We start from the raw sequence: 14,310 nt of genomic DNA, 5'->3' as shown, positions 1-14,310 counted from the left end.
CTTCCACATCATCAAGCTGAGAAAGACGTGAGGCAGGGGAGCCAGCACAGAGGGGTGAGTAATACTCCATCAAGCTGTGGATGAAAGCCTTGTAGGTAGATCGGAGTTCAGGTGAACCAAGGAAGGACTTTGTATGATGGAGGATGCCTAATCTTTTGGCTATACCTTTAGATAATGCAACACAGTCAGCGGCTGGCTTTGGATGCCAACTTTGAAATGTGGTTTGCCCAAGAAGGATTTTAATGGATAATGAGACCCAGGAGTTTGAATGATTGAACTTCATGAGGATTGTTCACCCTTTGAACGCTGAGCTCCTTGAATTTTCGGCTCCCCCACCCTGGGCTCCCTAAAGAAATATCCAGCCACTTGGGTATATGGAACATTGAAGAGCAGCTGGTGAACCAGCTGTTTGGGTATGTTGAGGTTTGAATAGTGGCTAATAAACCGGCTGCGAGGGTTCAAAGGGTTACAAAAAAGTAGATGGGAGTGTTTGCCACATGGTCCTTTTTGCAGAGAGATACTGAGAGTGTGAGATTTGTCAGGCATAAAAGACATCTTCCAAGTATTTGACCATGTTGTGTTTTTTTTTCAAGGTCTGAAGAGAGGGAAGAAGCTGCAGCCTGCTTATCTGAGTATAAGGGATGGCATGGCAGAGGGTGAAGTCATCAGCAAATAGATCGAGAGTATTTTCCAGTCAGAGAGATCATTGCTGATGATCAGGAATGGGAATGGGCCCAGAACACTGCCTTTGGGCACTCCAGCCTTGACAGGGAGAGAAGGTGATAAGATTCTGTTGAGTGCCACACCTTGGCTACGAGAGTGGAGGAAGTCAGTGAGCCAAGTGTGGAGTTAGCCTTGAATGCCAGAGGCAGACAGATTGGAGAGAAAGGCAGGATTCTAGACTGTATCAAAAGCATAAGGTATGTCCAGAGACGGCCCTGATCTCATCAGGGTTCCCACTTATTTTGAGATGTCTTTTTTTAAGGACTTTTTAAGGACTTTTAAGGGCTAAAATAACCCCTTTTTGAGGACCAAATCCTAGAAATTCCAGGGGTAAATTGAGGTGAGTCACCTAGAAATTAACAAAGATAGTAAGTTTACAAAAAATCTATTTTAACAATGAACATCCAGAACACAGCAGGAGCTTATTCAGTCGACAAGGCACAACGCGCCACACAGCCAATTGGCAAATTCACTTCACAGCTACTGTAGAATCAGCCAGGAGCAGTCACAAGTTTCCAGATGGCAGCACTCTCAATGTTAATGTGTTGTTATGTTAAAATGTTATTGTAGGTGCTGCCACCTGCAAAGTTGCAGCAGCTCCTGACTGCTTCTACACTACAGAACAGTACATTTTGTAAGCTACATGTCATTGTAATATCCAATTAGGACAGAGCAGGCAAGGATTTAGCCTTCTACTCAATTTCTCTTTCTCGAACTTTGAGTTCCCCCCGTTTTTGCTTGGCAGAATGCCTGGGAGCATTTGATTTTACCAGAAGACCGTGGCGAGTTTTGCCACCTTTTGCCTCAGCCTCGTCTGCATATTTTTCTGACAACGTGGTCAGACCTTCTATGTCAGTTTCCAACACCTTCTTTCTCTTTTTCAAACCATCCACTTCATCTTCAACCATTTTTCGTTTTCTTTGGATGGCTTCTTGCCCTTTCTTTCCTTTCTCTTCTTCAAGATATTGATGGTATTTATGTCGAGAACTGGAGGCTGAGGATAGCAGTTCCTTTGTGATTTCAACTTTGAGCATTCCACCTACCAGTCCAAAATAATCAATGATCTGCCTCAGTGCCACAAGCATGCCTTCATCCAGGTTGTCCTTCTCTATCTGTCTGTTGAGGGAAAAACCATTCTCAACAGACGCCTGACCATGGGAAACTAGCAACACTTTACGAACTAGCCCCCACAACTTCTCAAACTTCTTGTTTTTACCCACACATTCATAGAGTAACACATCTACCATGTCATCTTCAACCTTGAAGTCCTTTAACCTAGACTTCAGTTCACACCCTGCTACATCCTGCAGTAATTCTTTGTAACTCGCAACCAACATATCTACATTATCACCATCAACTCTGTTCAGAGTCACCAAATTTTCCAACAGGCATTTGAATTTGGACTTTGAGTGTTCTTGATCAGTCACCATCAACCTGGGATCCAGAGAAGCCATATTTCTGGCTAAACTATACTTAAGAGGAGACCTTTCAAAGATTTTGTTGACACATTTCACCACAAATAGCCTACATTCTTCTTTGAACTGAAACACCTGGCGTTCACTGATGGCCTTGGTTCTCAGGATGGACTTCAGTTCACTTTCAGCCTTGAAACAAACTTCAATCTTTTTGTTTTCTATTCTTTCCTTTTCAAGATCCAGCTTTAACAAGTCATATGCAGTAGAAGCATTTTGTAATGTAACTGGCTTTACACACCTCTCGAACAAATTTCTGACAAGTCTCTCAATATCATGAACAAGAAAGGGACCCATTGGCTTGTCTGTTTGGTACAAGGCTAAAAATGGTTCAACTACACTGGCCACTGACCTTAAACGAAACCTTTAGGACGCGGCTCTTGGACACATTTGTCCTTGTTTAGAATACCAGTGCGAGGAAAATGAAACACCCTTCACCAAATAACAGGAAAATCTGATTTTTATTGACTTTTGAACATTTTCCTAAAATTGAAGGACATTTAAGTACTTAAATTGTACAACTCAGAAATGTTGCACTTTATGGGTTTTAAGGACCCGTACGAACCTAGCTCATGTCTGACATTGAGGACCTCCATCCACAGTTGGGTGAGTAGAAGCAGCATGTCCAAGGTGGAGTGACCTCATCTGAAATCAAATTGACAATCTGAGATGAGGTTGTTGGAGAAAAGGAAGGATTTCATATCAACTGCTATGATGGATTCCATGATCTTGCTGATGATTGAAAGTAGGTTGAGCAGTCTGTAATTGAGGGGATCAGGATTTGCACATTTTTATGTAATGCAGCGATGTTGGTGGATTTCCAAGCAGATTGAAGATATTATAGGGTGAAAAGGGCAGAGATAGGATGTGTAAGAACTGCAGAGCAAGTTTTCAGGATATGTTAGCTGATGTCATCCGGTCCAGTCGCAGAATCAGACTCAGGGGTTGAAAGAAACTTCTCTACCTTCTCAGGTGCAAAAGACACAGATGCTAGGAGCAGTTGGGTATGACATTCATGGACGGGTACCGAAAGTGAAGGGTTATAGACACAAAATTTGGAAGCGAACACAAAAATGAAGTGTGGTGGAATTTTTATTTTTTCATAATTTTTTTAATTAAAAATAAATAAATAAAAATACCATAAAGATCATATTTTAAAATATTAGCTTTATGGATTTTTTTTTGTTTGGCTGTGGCCCAATTAAGCCTGATTATTGATTTTAATTCACAAATAAAGGCTTTTAGCCCATATAAATAAACATATTCATAAAACCTGGATGACAGACAATGATAGATTTAAAAGCTCATGAGAAACATGATTATTACATTAATTTTATGAGTATTAATTGACTTGCTTGAAGCTTGTGTGATTACAAATATGAACCCCATGGACGTGCATACGGTATAAGGTCAATGAGGACATAATTGATGCAGCTCTGTATTCTTATTGCTACTTGAACTAATAGCTAACAAAATACTTAAGTAGGGTGAAAGTGGGGTTTGGATGAATAAAAGGTGCTATAAACCCACTCACCCAGTAGCTTAAGCAAGTTGGAATGTTCGGCTGATAAACTCACAGCTGCAAAGCTCAGGAGTTAGGGTTACACGCCAATATATATATATATATATATATATATATATATATATATATATATATATATATATATATATATATATATATATATATATATATATATATATATCTTGTCAAACGTTGAACCATGAGTCCCGTCTCACAATGTTCCTTTGTCAGTTTGAATGGTTTGCATTCTGGTTGAATGGTTTGCATTAGCAGGAACAATTGTTTGGGTGGCAGATGGATGGTTGTTCTGTGCGGATTATGCGGTTTTACCATGCGAGACATAATCCGCGGCGATGTTCATCATAACAGTCAGGAGGTGTGACTGATGTATAAACAACGAATGCGGTCATCATTGGTTAGATATTTTTCAGTATACTATCCTGATGAGGGCAAATAAGCCCAAAATCTAGATCGGTGGTTCTGTTTGATGTTGAACTCATGATGACCATGTAATCTTTGTCTGTGACAGAGTCACCGGGCCGAGGCCTCTGTGTTGGAGGTGACGCTTTGGTGTGGACTGTGTCCAATGGGGATCAGCGGAGTGCTCTCATCACACTCTACATGTTTTGATATATATACATATGTCTTCAAGACCGGATGTGTTGCCAGGCAAGAAGGGGCTCAGGTCTCCGCATCCGCCCAGATAACTTGGGCATGAATCGGCGACTCCAGTTCACAACCATGGCGAAACTGCACTTTTTATGGTGCCTTATACACAGTAATCCTACAACAGCCCGACTCAGGAGGTTTATTGAGATTGTCTTCACATGCTATACAGCCCGCATTCCCCATTGACCACACAACATTATATCATTAACAAATGGGTTTCATGCACAATGAAACGGGTTGGGAAGAAGAGGAGAACATGGCCACAAATGGCAAGACAGACTGTTACTTATGAATCTTTTAAAAATAATAAATAAATAAAAATCCCTCGTGTCCTCAAAATCACGACCAACTTCAAAAAAAATATTGCCTCATCCATCTGTGGAGGATGAGAAACAGCAGGAGATTGAGAAGACAAAAGAAGCCAGTGGCACGCCTGTTCTTGGGGTCAACCAGGCTGGTGCACCCAGTTTGGGGTGCCTCATCCACATAGCAACCACCAGGAAGAGAGAGAATGCACAGCCATGTAGAAAGCGATCATCCAGAGAGAGGGAGCAAGGGAGACCAAGCGAGCCAGCATAACAGAGGCCAAGCAATCCACACCCAAGAGCAGCACGCTTTGCCTTTTGATAAACCCTGCTCAGGGAAGTGTCCTAGACCTCCTATCGCAAGCTCATTGGCCACACGGCAAGGGGAAAACTCTCACCTCCAAAAAACCACATGGCCTCCGAAACTCATCTCCCATTTGAGCCACGTGGACTTGCACGCCCTGCATTACTGGATCCACGTGGCTCCATATGTCCTTCTCCCTTTTGGACAGCGTGGACTCCTGCCACAGCACAATGGAAGTTGACACATAAAGACAGATCACATCAGGGAATGTTACAAGCTGTAAAGGAGAGGAGCGGGGAGAGAGATGGGGCTTACACACAAACACTGGTGCAGGGGAGACGAGAGCTTCCTAAAAACGAACACGACACCATCCCTTTATTCTTAACTACAGTTCATCGACCACGATACCCCATGCAGTGTTCAAGTATAATACAGGAGGGAGGGCCTTGCCATTTATGGAGATTATATTCTTGAAAATCACCGTGAACTGCAAACCTACAAACTTAGAGGGTTATGGAGAAAATCGGATTTGGAACTTTTTTGTTTTTTAGGTAAAGATAGGTGAAGGAATCTTTAGCATTCTCTCCCCCCCACCGCCTGCCCACACCAGCAGAAAGGTAAGGCCATCTTTAGCATTCAGACAGACACACCCACGTTTCCACCTTCTGAAATCCATATCTTGAGATAACAACCAACGGCACAGGTGGATATTTTGAGACCTGGTAGGTCTCTGTTCCATCTCCTGAAACCCAGCCAATGAAAGACACATTGTAATATTTTGTATGCAGCCTATCTATGGCTGCTGTTTGCATCATTGCTCGGAGAATGGCTGTGCAGCTGATGCAATGCCCCCTGTTAACACCAAGCCAGTCATCATTTTGCCAACGTTGGAAGGATGACAAGCTGAATCAACCCACACATGATGTTATTTAGCAGCACAACTGGATCTCAAAGAAGACCAAGAACTTAAACCAGTCACCTTAACCGTGAAGCCAACATCACACTTTCATCACACACATTACTTCAGATGCGATCTTAAAAACAACTGAAATATCAACAAGATGGCGACTTATGCGCGACCCCCACCCCTTGTATATCATGACGTCGATTTCTTTCGATAAAAATAAATGTAGATACAAATTCCTGCCAGCTTGACGACACAATGTAAGGTGACATTGCAGTTAAAGCTGACAGAAACACAAATCTATCCATATCTTGACGAAGACATGTCCTTTGTGCGTGACTGTTGAAACGGTGAAGACGGACTGACCACGTGCCTGGGCGTGGCCCAACTCCATGATTGACAGGAGCTCTGAACCGCTCGAGCTGTGATTGGTTACTGATCTCGTGGACGGTTTGACCACCAATCACAGCAATGACGTAAATGTGAGGAGGATGAGGAGGAGAAAACAATTTGAAAACCCCTCCTCGTGACGGAGTCAAACGTCGGGGTGGCTCGAAAAGAATTAGCAGTGCACTACTTTCCAGCACTATAGCCAAATATGTGTGCATTTCCCTGATTGAATGAACCAGTTACGGCTTTAAAATTCCAAGGTTGTAAAAACATTTTCCTTTTTTTGTGTTGTTATTGCAAAGTATTTACAGAAAAGATACTTGGATTTTCAGTAATAACCGTTGTTGTTGCTCACCGTCTCCGGCGCCCAAGTGTTGAATCCGTCCGCCGAGTTCATTTTCGTCTGCTTGTTGCTAGGCAACTGACCATCATCGCCCAACGTGGGGGTCGAGGACCAATAGCAGCTTTCGCGCTGGAACACGTGACTCAGAGCGCGCGGACGCAAGGAGGATGAGGATGAGGAGGATAAATGTGAGGAGGATGAAGAGGAGAAAACAATTTGAAATCCCCTCATATTGACGGTCAAACGTCGGAGTAATAAAAAACAAAACAAAACAAAAAACACCAAATTGCCCACCACGAATTTGAATTACATGCATGAAGGAACACCATTGTATTTTATCCGTACTATTCAGCCTTGAAAAGTTGGGTTGAAACCAAAATTACGTTAACAAAAAAACCCCCCCTTGATTTATTAAATAATTTGCACATCCCTTTATTTGGGCGATGTATAATGCCACAGATATGTGCATATATAATACATTGTGGTTATTTAGGCCTAAGTCACATTTGCTCTACGGCGAGGATACGGCGGCAGTACGCCCTCTGAATTGACAGAAACGTGCGGCGGCCGCAGAGTTTCTGAGGTGGCCTCAGGGTGGCCCTACGTCGTATGGCTATATTTTACAGGTCGCCGTGTAATTATAACGCGGAGTTATAACTTTTTTCATTTCTACGTTCGCCGGAGCAATTCGACAAGCCGAAACAAAAGAACTGGTAAAAGAAAAAAAAAAGAACCCACTCATTACCGTCCGTCTGGCCGCCACGTTCGCCTTAGGGCCCCCCTGTGGCCCCCCTGCGGTCCCCCTGCAGTTGCCTTGCGGACACCTTGCATCTGCCTTGAAAATTATATGGCCGCCGCAGGAACGCCCTAAGGTCACCGTGCGACATCAAATCAAAGACCGTACGGCACCCCCACGTTTTCGGTCTCCATAATTTCTAAATACCCCGTGCGGCTCCCCGAAAAATAACAACATATGTGACTGCTACATTGTGTGACCGTGGAAATACCGCGGCCGCCGTATAATTGCTAGTGGCCGTAGATTTTGGAGATCCCACGGCCGCCGTGGCAAATGTGACTTAGGCCTTACCTGGGACAATTCCAATTGTACTCGGCCATTTACTGACACCAAAGGCCTACAAGACCTGAGGCCTGCAGCCTAAGGTGCTTCACAAAATGGTGGCACACAATTTTGATTGTGGGCGGAGTCGGGCGAGCCGTCCAAACAATGGGGTGTGTCAAGTTCTGTGAAGCTACCGCCACATGCATGCGCAGTGTGCGCCTCCCTGGATGAAACAAGGACAAATGTGTCCAAGAGCCGCGTCCTAAAGACAATAACAACAACTTCCGATATTTCATCACGTGCCTTGATGGAGCCAATAGCGAGATCCGTCATGGAGGCTCCTCGTTCATGACGAGAAAATCATGTATTTACGAAATTACAACGCATTAAATGGAATAATCTTTCAATAGTAACGTGAACTTTTCGAAACTTTAAAGCAAATGTCCGAATATATTTAAAAGTTCATGATAGACGCTCTCAAAAAGGCACCCTCAATGCGAGGATGTGTACAGGTGTTTAGTATTTAAGGAGATCCGGATCCTGTATATAAAAGAGCCGAGTACGAAAGGTTTTGGAAGAAGAAGAAGAAGAAGAAGAAGAAGAAGAAGAAGAAGAAGAAGAAGAAGAAGAAGAAGAAGAAGAAGAAGACGTGGAGCTTCGACTTATGTGGGGGTTAGCCTTTCACCCCGCAATCCTTCCGATACGCCACAGGTTAAGGCATTTGCAATATCACTTCGATACGCCTGCTGACGAACATTGAAACCAATGTGCTGTGGGTGGGTCACAGAACGCTTGGAAAGCGTCCGTAAAAAAAAATCAAGACAATGTGGAAGCATTGTTCGTTATGGCTTACAATGTGGAAGCACACCCCGCAGATGTATATATATATTGTTACGAATCTGGAAATCATGCGCACTCAACATGCAGGTCCCAAAGTTATTTATGCCGGTAAGTACGTGTGTAGACAGGACAGGCCCGTAGCCAGGGCTCAGTATTAAGGGGGGCATATGAACTGCATGAGGGGGGCACAATTATTATATTTAATATTTTGATAACCCGGTATACTATTGTATTCATGCAGCATTGACGCATCTTTACTGAGGTTGACGTCACATACTAACCAAATTGATCTCAGCTAAATTTAATATGTTCCGATGTTTTTGGCTTAAAATTATTTGAATACAGGAGAGCCGCAACAAACTGGCACATTCACAATGCAAATATTCAATGATTAGACAATTGGCACCAATTCAGGTGCACTTCTACAAGGTGTTGTCATGAATTGGCATTAGAAAATTAATATACCAGAGATACAATGACTAAACGGGGGAGGTTGGCACCAGAATCAGTGCACTTTGAAACAAGATACACTCGGCTATGAGCTGCGATCATCACGTTAAACTATCAACAGCAAATACGACCAGCCTGAAGATACAACAAAGTCCGCATTTAAAGCAGTCAATCACACAGAGGTAAAGTTATGCACAAAGCACTAGATATGGGATATGCAAAGCACCAAACACAACATTTAACTTAAACACCAGAAGTACAAAGCAGCCGACCATGGCGGGTGCTGACCACAACCACACTGCAACTACAACCACACACGCATCACCAGCAGTCACACACACACAATCTGAACTCCTCGTATAGTTTTTATACCGCTGTACTCGCTGCAGAAGAGCTGCAGGCGACGTGTCTCGGTGTGGAATCTTCTGAGGACCTTCTCCTTCCATTCATTCAGGCATTTACGTGTGAGGTCTCTCTCGAAGGCCAGCCGTACCAGTTGTGCCTTGCGTGCATGGCGCATGGACCGTCGATGGTCAGTGAAGATATTCCTCAATGTTGAGAATGAGTTTTCACACATGGCAGTGGACGCACCAAGTATTAGTCCAAGTCTCATAGCAGTCACTACACTTGGCATGGCTTCCAGCGTTTTGTGGTATGTTGAGAGGAGTTTTTGTGTTGTCAATCTCTCGTTTGGCTGTTTTTCTGTCTGTGAGCGAATAAACTGCTTTGCAACCACACACTCTGTTTCACTGATGGTTGACTTTGTGAATGTCATGATGTGCTGGAGCAAGTGGGGATCCAAAAACGTGCCATTTTCGGGATTCAAGGCAGCGAGTGAACGGGCGAGTTGTGTGTTGCGCTCACTGAAGCGCTGAGTGATCTCTCCAAGCACAGTGTCAATTGCGCTGTAAAAAATCCTCTGCAGTTCTGTCTTGTCATTGTCGTTGTTTTGTCCTGTTGTCTCCAAAACTACAAAATGTTCCAAGTTCTTATGCATTGTGCGTCTCCGTTTTGGTGGTGCAGGTGTAGAATTGCGGGCATCGTTGGCCTTGTTCCACAGATCAGTGAACTCATCCTCAGAGCGGAGTTTCTTCACGCACTCTGTGGCACTCACCACCAGTTCCAACCCCGTTAGCAAGTCCATGTCCTCTGCCTGCAAGAGTCTGTTAGGGCCATCTCACAACATCAGCAGTTTTTGTACAAAGATAGCAATGAACATGAATACAGACCTAGAGACTTCCCGCAAAAGCCCAATAGCCTCCATCCTCATCTCTGCACCGTAGGCGCGCTCTGCATCAATCTCCGACAGTAAGGATGTGATATCCTTAAAAGATCCTATGATCACAGACACGGTGGCTAAATGTCCCGTCCACCTTTGATCAAGAAGTCGTTTTAACCGCTCACCTTCATACTGTGCAGCAACAGTGGGCTTTCTGAAGAATTTGTACAGGCAACAACAAACCTCGAGGAAATCAGTGACAGCTTTCTCTGCTGCCAGTGCGTGGATAACTGCCAGATGGAGTTGGTGATTTAAGCAGTGCACATAGGGGATTTCTCTTTCCAATATCTCTTGCAACAACTTTTGCACCCCACCGTGCTTCCCAGCCATTACCGAAGCCCCGTCGTAAACCTGACTTAATATTTTTGACGTGTCGAGTCCTGTTTTTGTCAGCTCTACAATTATTAGGTCTGTCAATGTTTTTGCATCTCCAGCGTCGGCTGTAGCTATTGTGAGTAGACGCTCTGTTGCTTCATTTGATGCCGATACAAAGCGAATGATGATTGATATGTTCTCACATTCAGTGGGGTCCCTCGTCCCATCCACCTTGATGGTAAACCACGATCTGCCTACTTCTTCCACGATGGCATCCGTCACAACATTACTCAATGTGCAGATCAGTTCATTCTGCATTTCCGGACTAGTATAGCTTGCGTTTCGTGGGATATGCTTTATTATTTCGGCTAGCTCGGTGTCTTTTTTGAGTGTGTAGTTTAAAAGCGAGAGGAAGAGCCCACTGTGCCCGTCTGACATATCTTCAAAATTATCAAGGCTCCCTCTAAAAGGTATCTGATTTTCGGCGAGAAATCCCACAACATCTGGAAGAGCAGACACAGAGTACCGGTTTCTATTTAGCTGGTCAGCATTGAGGAGTGTGGAAATCTCACCACAATCGATGCGCCTCTCATTCTCCTTCCACCTCAAAACACAAGTTAAATGTTCCTTTGAAGTTGAGTGTTTGTGAAAACCCCTGCCTTTCTCAACGGCATGTTTCCAATTCCGGTGGAGTCCACTGGGCCACGTGCAGTGTTAAACTTCCTACATGGATAGCAGAATGCTGCATCTGTCTGCACACTGTATTCCAGCCATTCATTAGTCTGGTACCATGAGGACACAAACGAGCGACTCTTGTTCTGCAACAGATGGCCAGGGTACCGCTGTACAACAACTTGATTCGGTCTCTCACTTCCAAGATCATCAGGAAGCGGCTTGACAGTCAGCCGATCCCGAGGCCGCCGCTGAGCGTGGCAACCTGGCTGCCTGCGCTGGGGCTACAACCGCAGGGCTAACGTTGCTGGCTTGGCCAGGTTGGCCAGCTTCTGTCGGTATTTCAGTCATGATCGTCTTCTCCTCCAACTCCTCCCACAACATGTCTTTCATCATCTTTATTTTCGTCGGTTGCATTTTTTCCTTTTCTGAGCCATTTTCATACATCCATCATCCACGTCTTTTACTCCTGCTGCAAGCTAGCGCTCTCCGTGACTCGTCCCTCGTGACTCGAGTCACTAATCTCGCGACTCGTGAGATTTGACGGTTTTATTTATTAAATGATCCATCCATCAAAAACAGGTTTTATCTGCATAACTTCAAATGTAAGCACGATTGCAAACACACATATTTTAAATTTTTATTATAAAATTACTTTTGTTAGATGGAGGGATGTGAAGGTCATGCGGTGCACGTGCACTTCATCTTTAATCATGTAAATTTATGTATTTTCCTTAATCGTATTATCATATTATGACTATATCTCGATTATAATACCAAGCTTGCACACTAAAAACTCGGCTCGCCATCACACGATACCCATGAAATTGCTGTGGCACTTAGCGGACATGCCGACAATGGTTGGGAAGTCTTGGCGTTCCATAGTACCACTTGCATTTTGCACAATGCGTATTTTTGTCATTTCCCCGTGTACGATCTGTCGTCTGCTTCCAGCTATGTTGTACTGCTATCCCGTGCATGTGCACGGGTATCGCTAGTTCCATTTATACCTAACTTACAACTAATCAGGTAACCTGCTCAATAGGGTCTCCATATCGAAGACACTGATTGGCTGTTCCTTAAAACTAAATGATTTACGATATATATATATATATAACCACCCACAACATCGACATTCGACACGAGGTCTAGGCTGCTGGTGTTGGTGCTTGCGTTATTAACTTTTATCTTGTGGTCTTGGACTGTATTGTCTTGCCAATTGCTTTTGGAGATGCGCTGGGAAGCGCACACTTATCTCTTGACTGTAATTCAAAGAAGGATATTATTCAAGAACAGTTTATCCAAGAAGGCCTCATTATTCACCACACTGAACATCTGGAATAAGGGTTTTAGTTCACACAGGTGAACTCTTAAACAGCAAGTTCACAGTGGGCGCTCATCCTTAAACACTAAATTGTTCACAGGGTGCAACAGGGCATAAATGGGTGGGGAACAAGTGGGGGCGGGCATTGCACCCAAATGCCCCCCCCATAACGACGGGCCTGAGTCAGGACCCCGTCCTTTTGTTTAGTGGGAGGAGTAAATGTGTGCGTTGTGACGGCTAGTTCGGTTATTACATCTCATTTTACATCTATCATCCCATCTGCACGACCCAATCAACCCATCATGCTCCATCATCGCCCGTTGGCCGCTCGTACCTTGATTTGCTGAGAGGGGGGCCTCGCGGTTCCACATGTGTCACGGTTCCGGTCCTCGGGCCCCACAAATGATAGTTTTTGTTCGGTGGGCCTTTCATGGCAGACCCTCTTGCTCTGCGCGAGCGAGGCCACGAGGCCACGTGGAGAATATGGGGTCTCGTTGCAAGGGCCACGGCTCTGCCCCGGTAGGGTGTGGCAGTAGGCCAATGAGGGACGGACAGCGAGATGATTCTCACCAAGGCCCCTCCCTGTGGTGGGAGGAGATATATCTCAGAGACTCGGAGGGTGGTTGTGGTTGTGGTTGGCTTTGGCGCTAGGAGAGTTTGTTCGCAGTGGCGGAGCGGCAGAGTTTGGGTCACGGTGGCTGCACGGAAAAGAGGTTTTGTCGGCACGGCACGTGCACGGGCAGGAGTCTGAAAAGGAGTGGTGGCCGGGACGTGCACGGACAGGAGTCTGAAAAGGAGTGGTGGTCAGGACGTGCACGGGCGGGAGTCTGAAAAGGAGTGGTGGTCAGGACGTGCACGGACAGGAGTCTGAAAAGGAGTGGTGGTCGGCACGTGCACGGACAGGAGTCTGAAAAGGAGTGGTGGTCGGCACGTGCACGGACAGGAGTCTGAAAAGGAGTGGTGGTCGGGACGTGCACGGACAGGAGTCTGAAAAGGAGTGGTGGTCAGGACGTGCACGGGCGGGAGTCTGAAAAGGAGTGGTGGTCGGCACGTGCACGGACAGGAGTCTGAAAAGGAGTGGTGGTCAGGACATGCACGGGCGGGAGTCTGAAAAGGAGTGGTGGTCAGGACGTGCACGGACAGGAGTCTGAAAAGGAGTGGTGGTCGGGACGTGCACGGACAGGAGTCTGAAAAGGAGTGGTGGTCGGCACGTGCACGGGCGGGAGTCTGAAAAGGAGTGGTGGTCGGGACGTGCACGGACAGGAGTCTGAAAAGGAGTGGTGGTCAGCACGTGCACGGACAGGAGTCTGAAAAGGAGTGGTGGTCGGGACGTGCACAGAGAGGAGCCTACCAAGAGTGGTGTTTTGCGCTGAGTCGGGTGATGCGAGGAAGGAAGGAGTGGTGGTCGGTACATGCACAGAGGAGTGTGGGAGCTCCGACGATTCGCCACGCAAGTTCCGTCACGAGCCACGAGCCTGGCACGAACTCCCGGACCATCCCCGACGACCATTAGCCACGTGAGGTGCCGCATTACCGAGCATGCTTTCCTGCGATGACAGGTACCCATGAACTCTGACCCCCAGCTCGTCTATCCTCATGGCTGCAACGGATCAAATAAAGACTCTGGGGTTTCTTTTCATTTTGTGTGTGTCTGCGTGTGGGCCCCGTCTTTAAGTATAATTGTATTAGTGTTTTTGTATCGTTGCAAATTCCTGCATATTCGTTCAAGTCTCACCTA

General features: G+C 45.4%; 1 protein-coding gene across 4 annotated transcripts in view; it reads right to left on the bottom strand.

Moving 5' to 3' along the window:
- The window catches only part of SVOP (SV2 related protein), a 107,387-nt gene that overhangs the window by 80,356 nt on the left and 12,721 nt on the right, over positions 1–14,310 (bottom strand). Inside the window, exon 2 of one of the 4 annotated variants that reach the window (XM_085879434.1) lies at positions 5,090–5,212. The exons of 2 other annotated variants lie outside the window; for them this stretch is intronic. In XM_085879434.1, coding sequence (XP_085735560.1) covers positions 5,090–5,121 — 32 coding nt within the window. In that variant the 5' untranslated portion in view covers positions 5,122–5,212. Of the gene's footprint in view, positions 1–5,089; positions 5,213–6,644; positions 6,771–14,310 lie in introns of those variants that run through there. One more of the 4 variants, XM_085879435.1, reaches the window with a different exon arrangement.

Source organism: Eptatretus burgeri, chromosome 4 (genome assembly GCF_056783735.1).
Source record: "Eptatretus burgeri isolate ZD-2024b chromosome 4, Ebu_testis_v1, whole genome shotgun sequence".
Classification (NCBI taxonomy): domain Eukaryota; kingdom Metazoa; phylum Chordata; class Myxini; order Myxiniformes; family Myxinidae; genus Eptatretus; species Eptatretus burgeri.
Note: the sequence above shows the minus strand (reverse complement) of the source record. Positions and strands in the feature narration are given on the sequence as shown.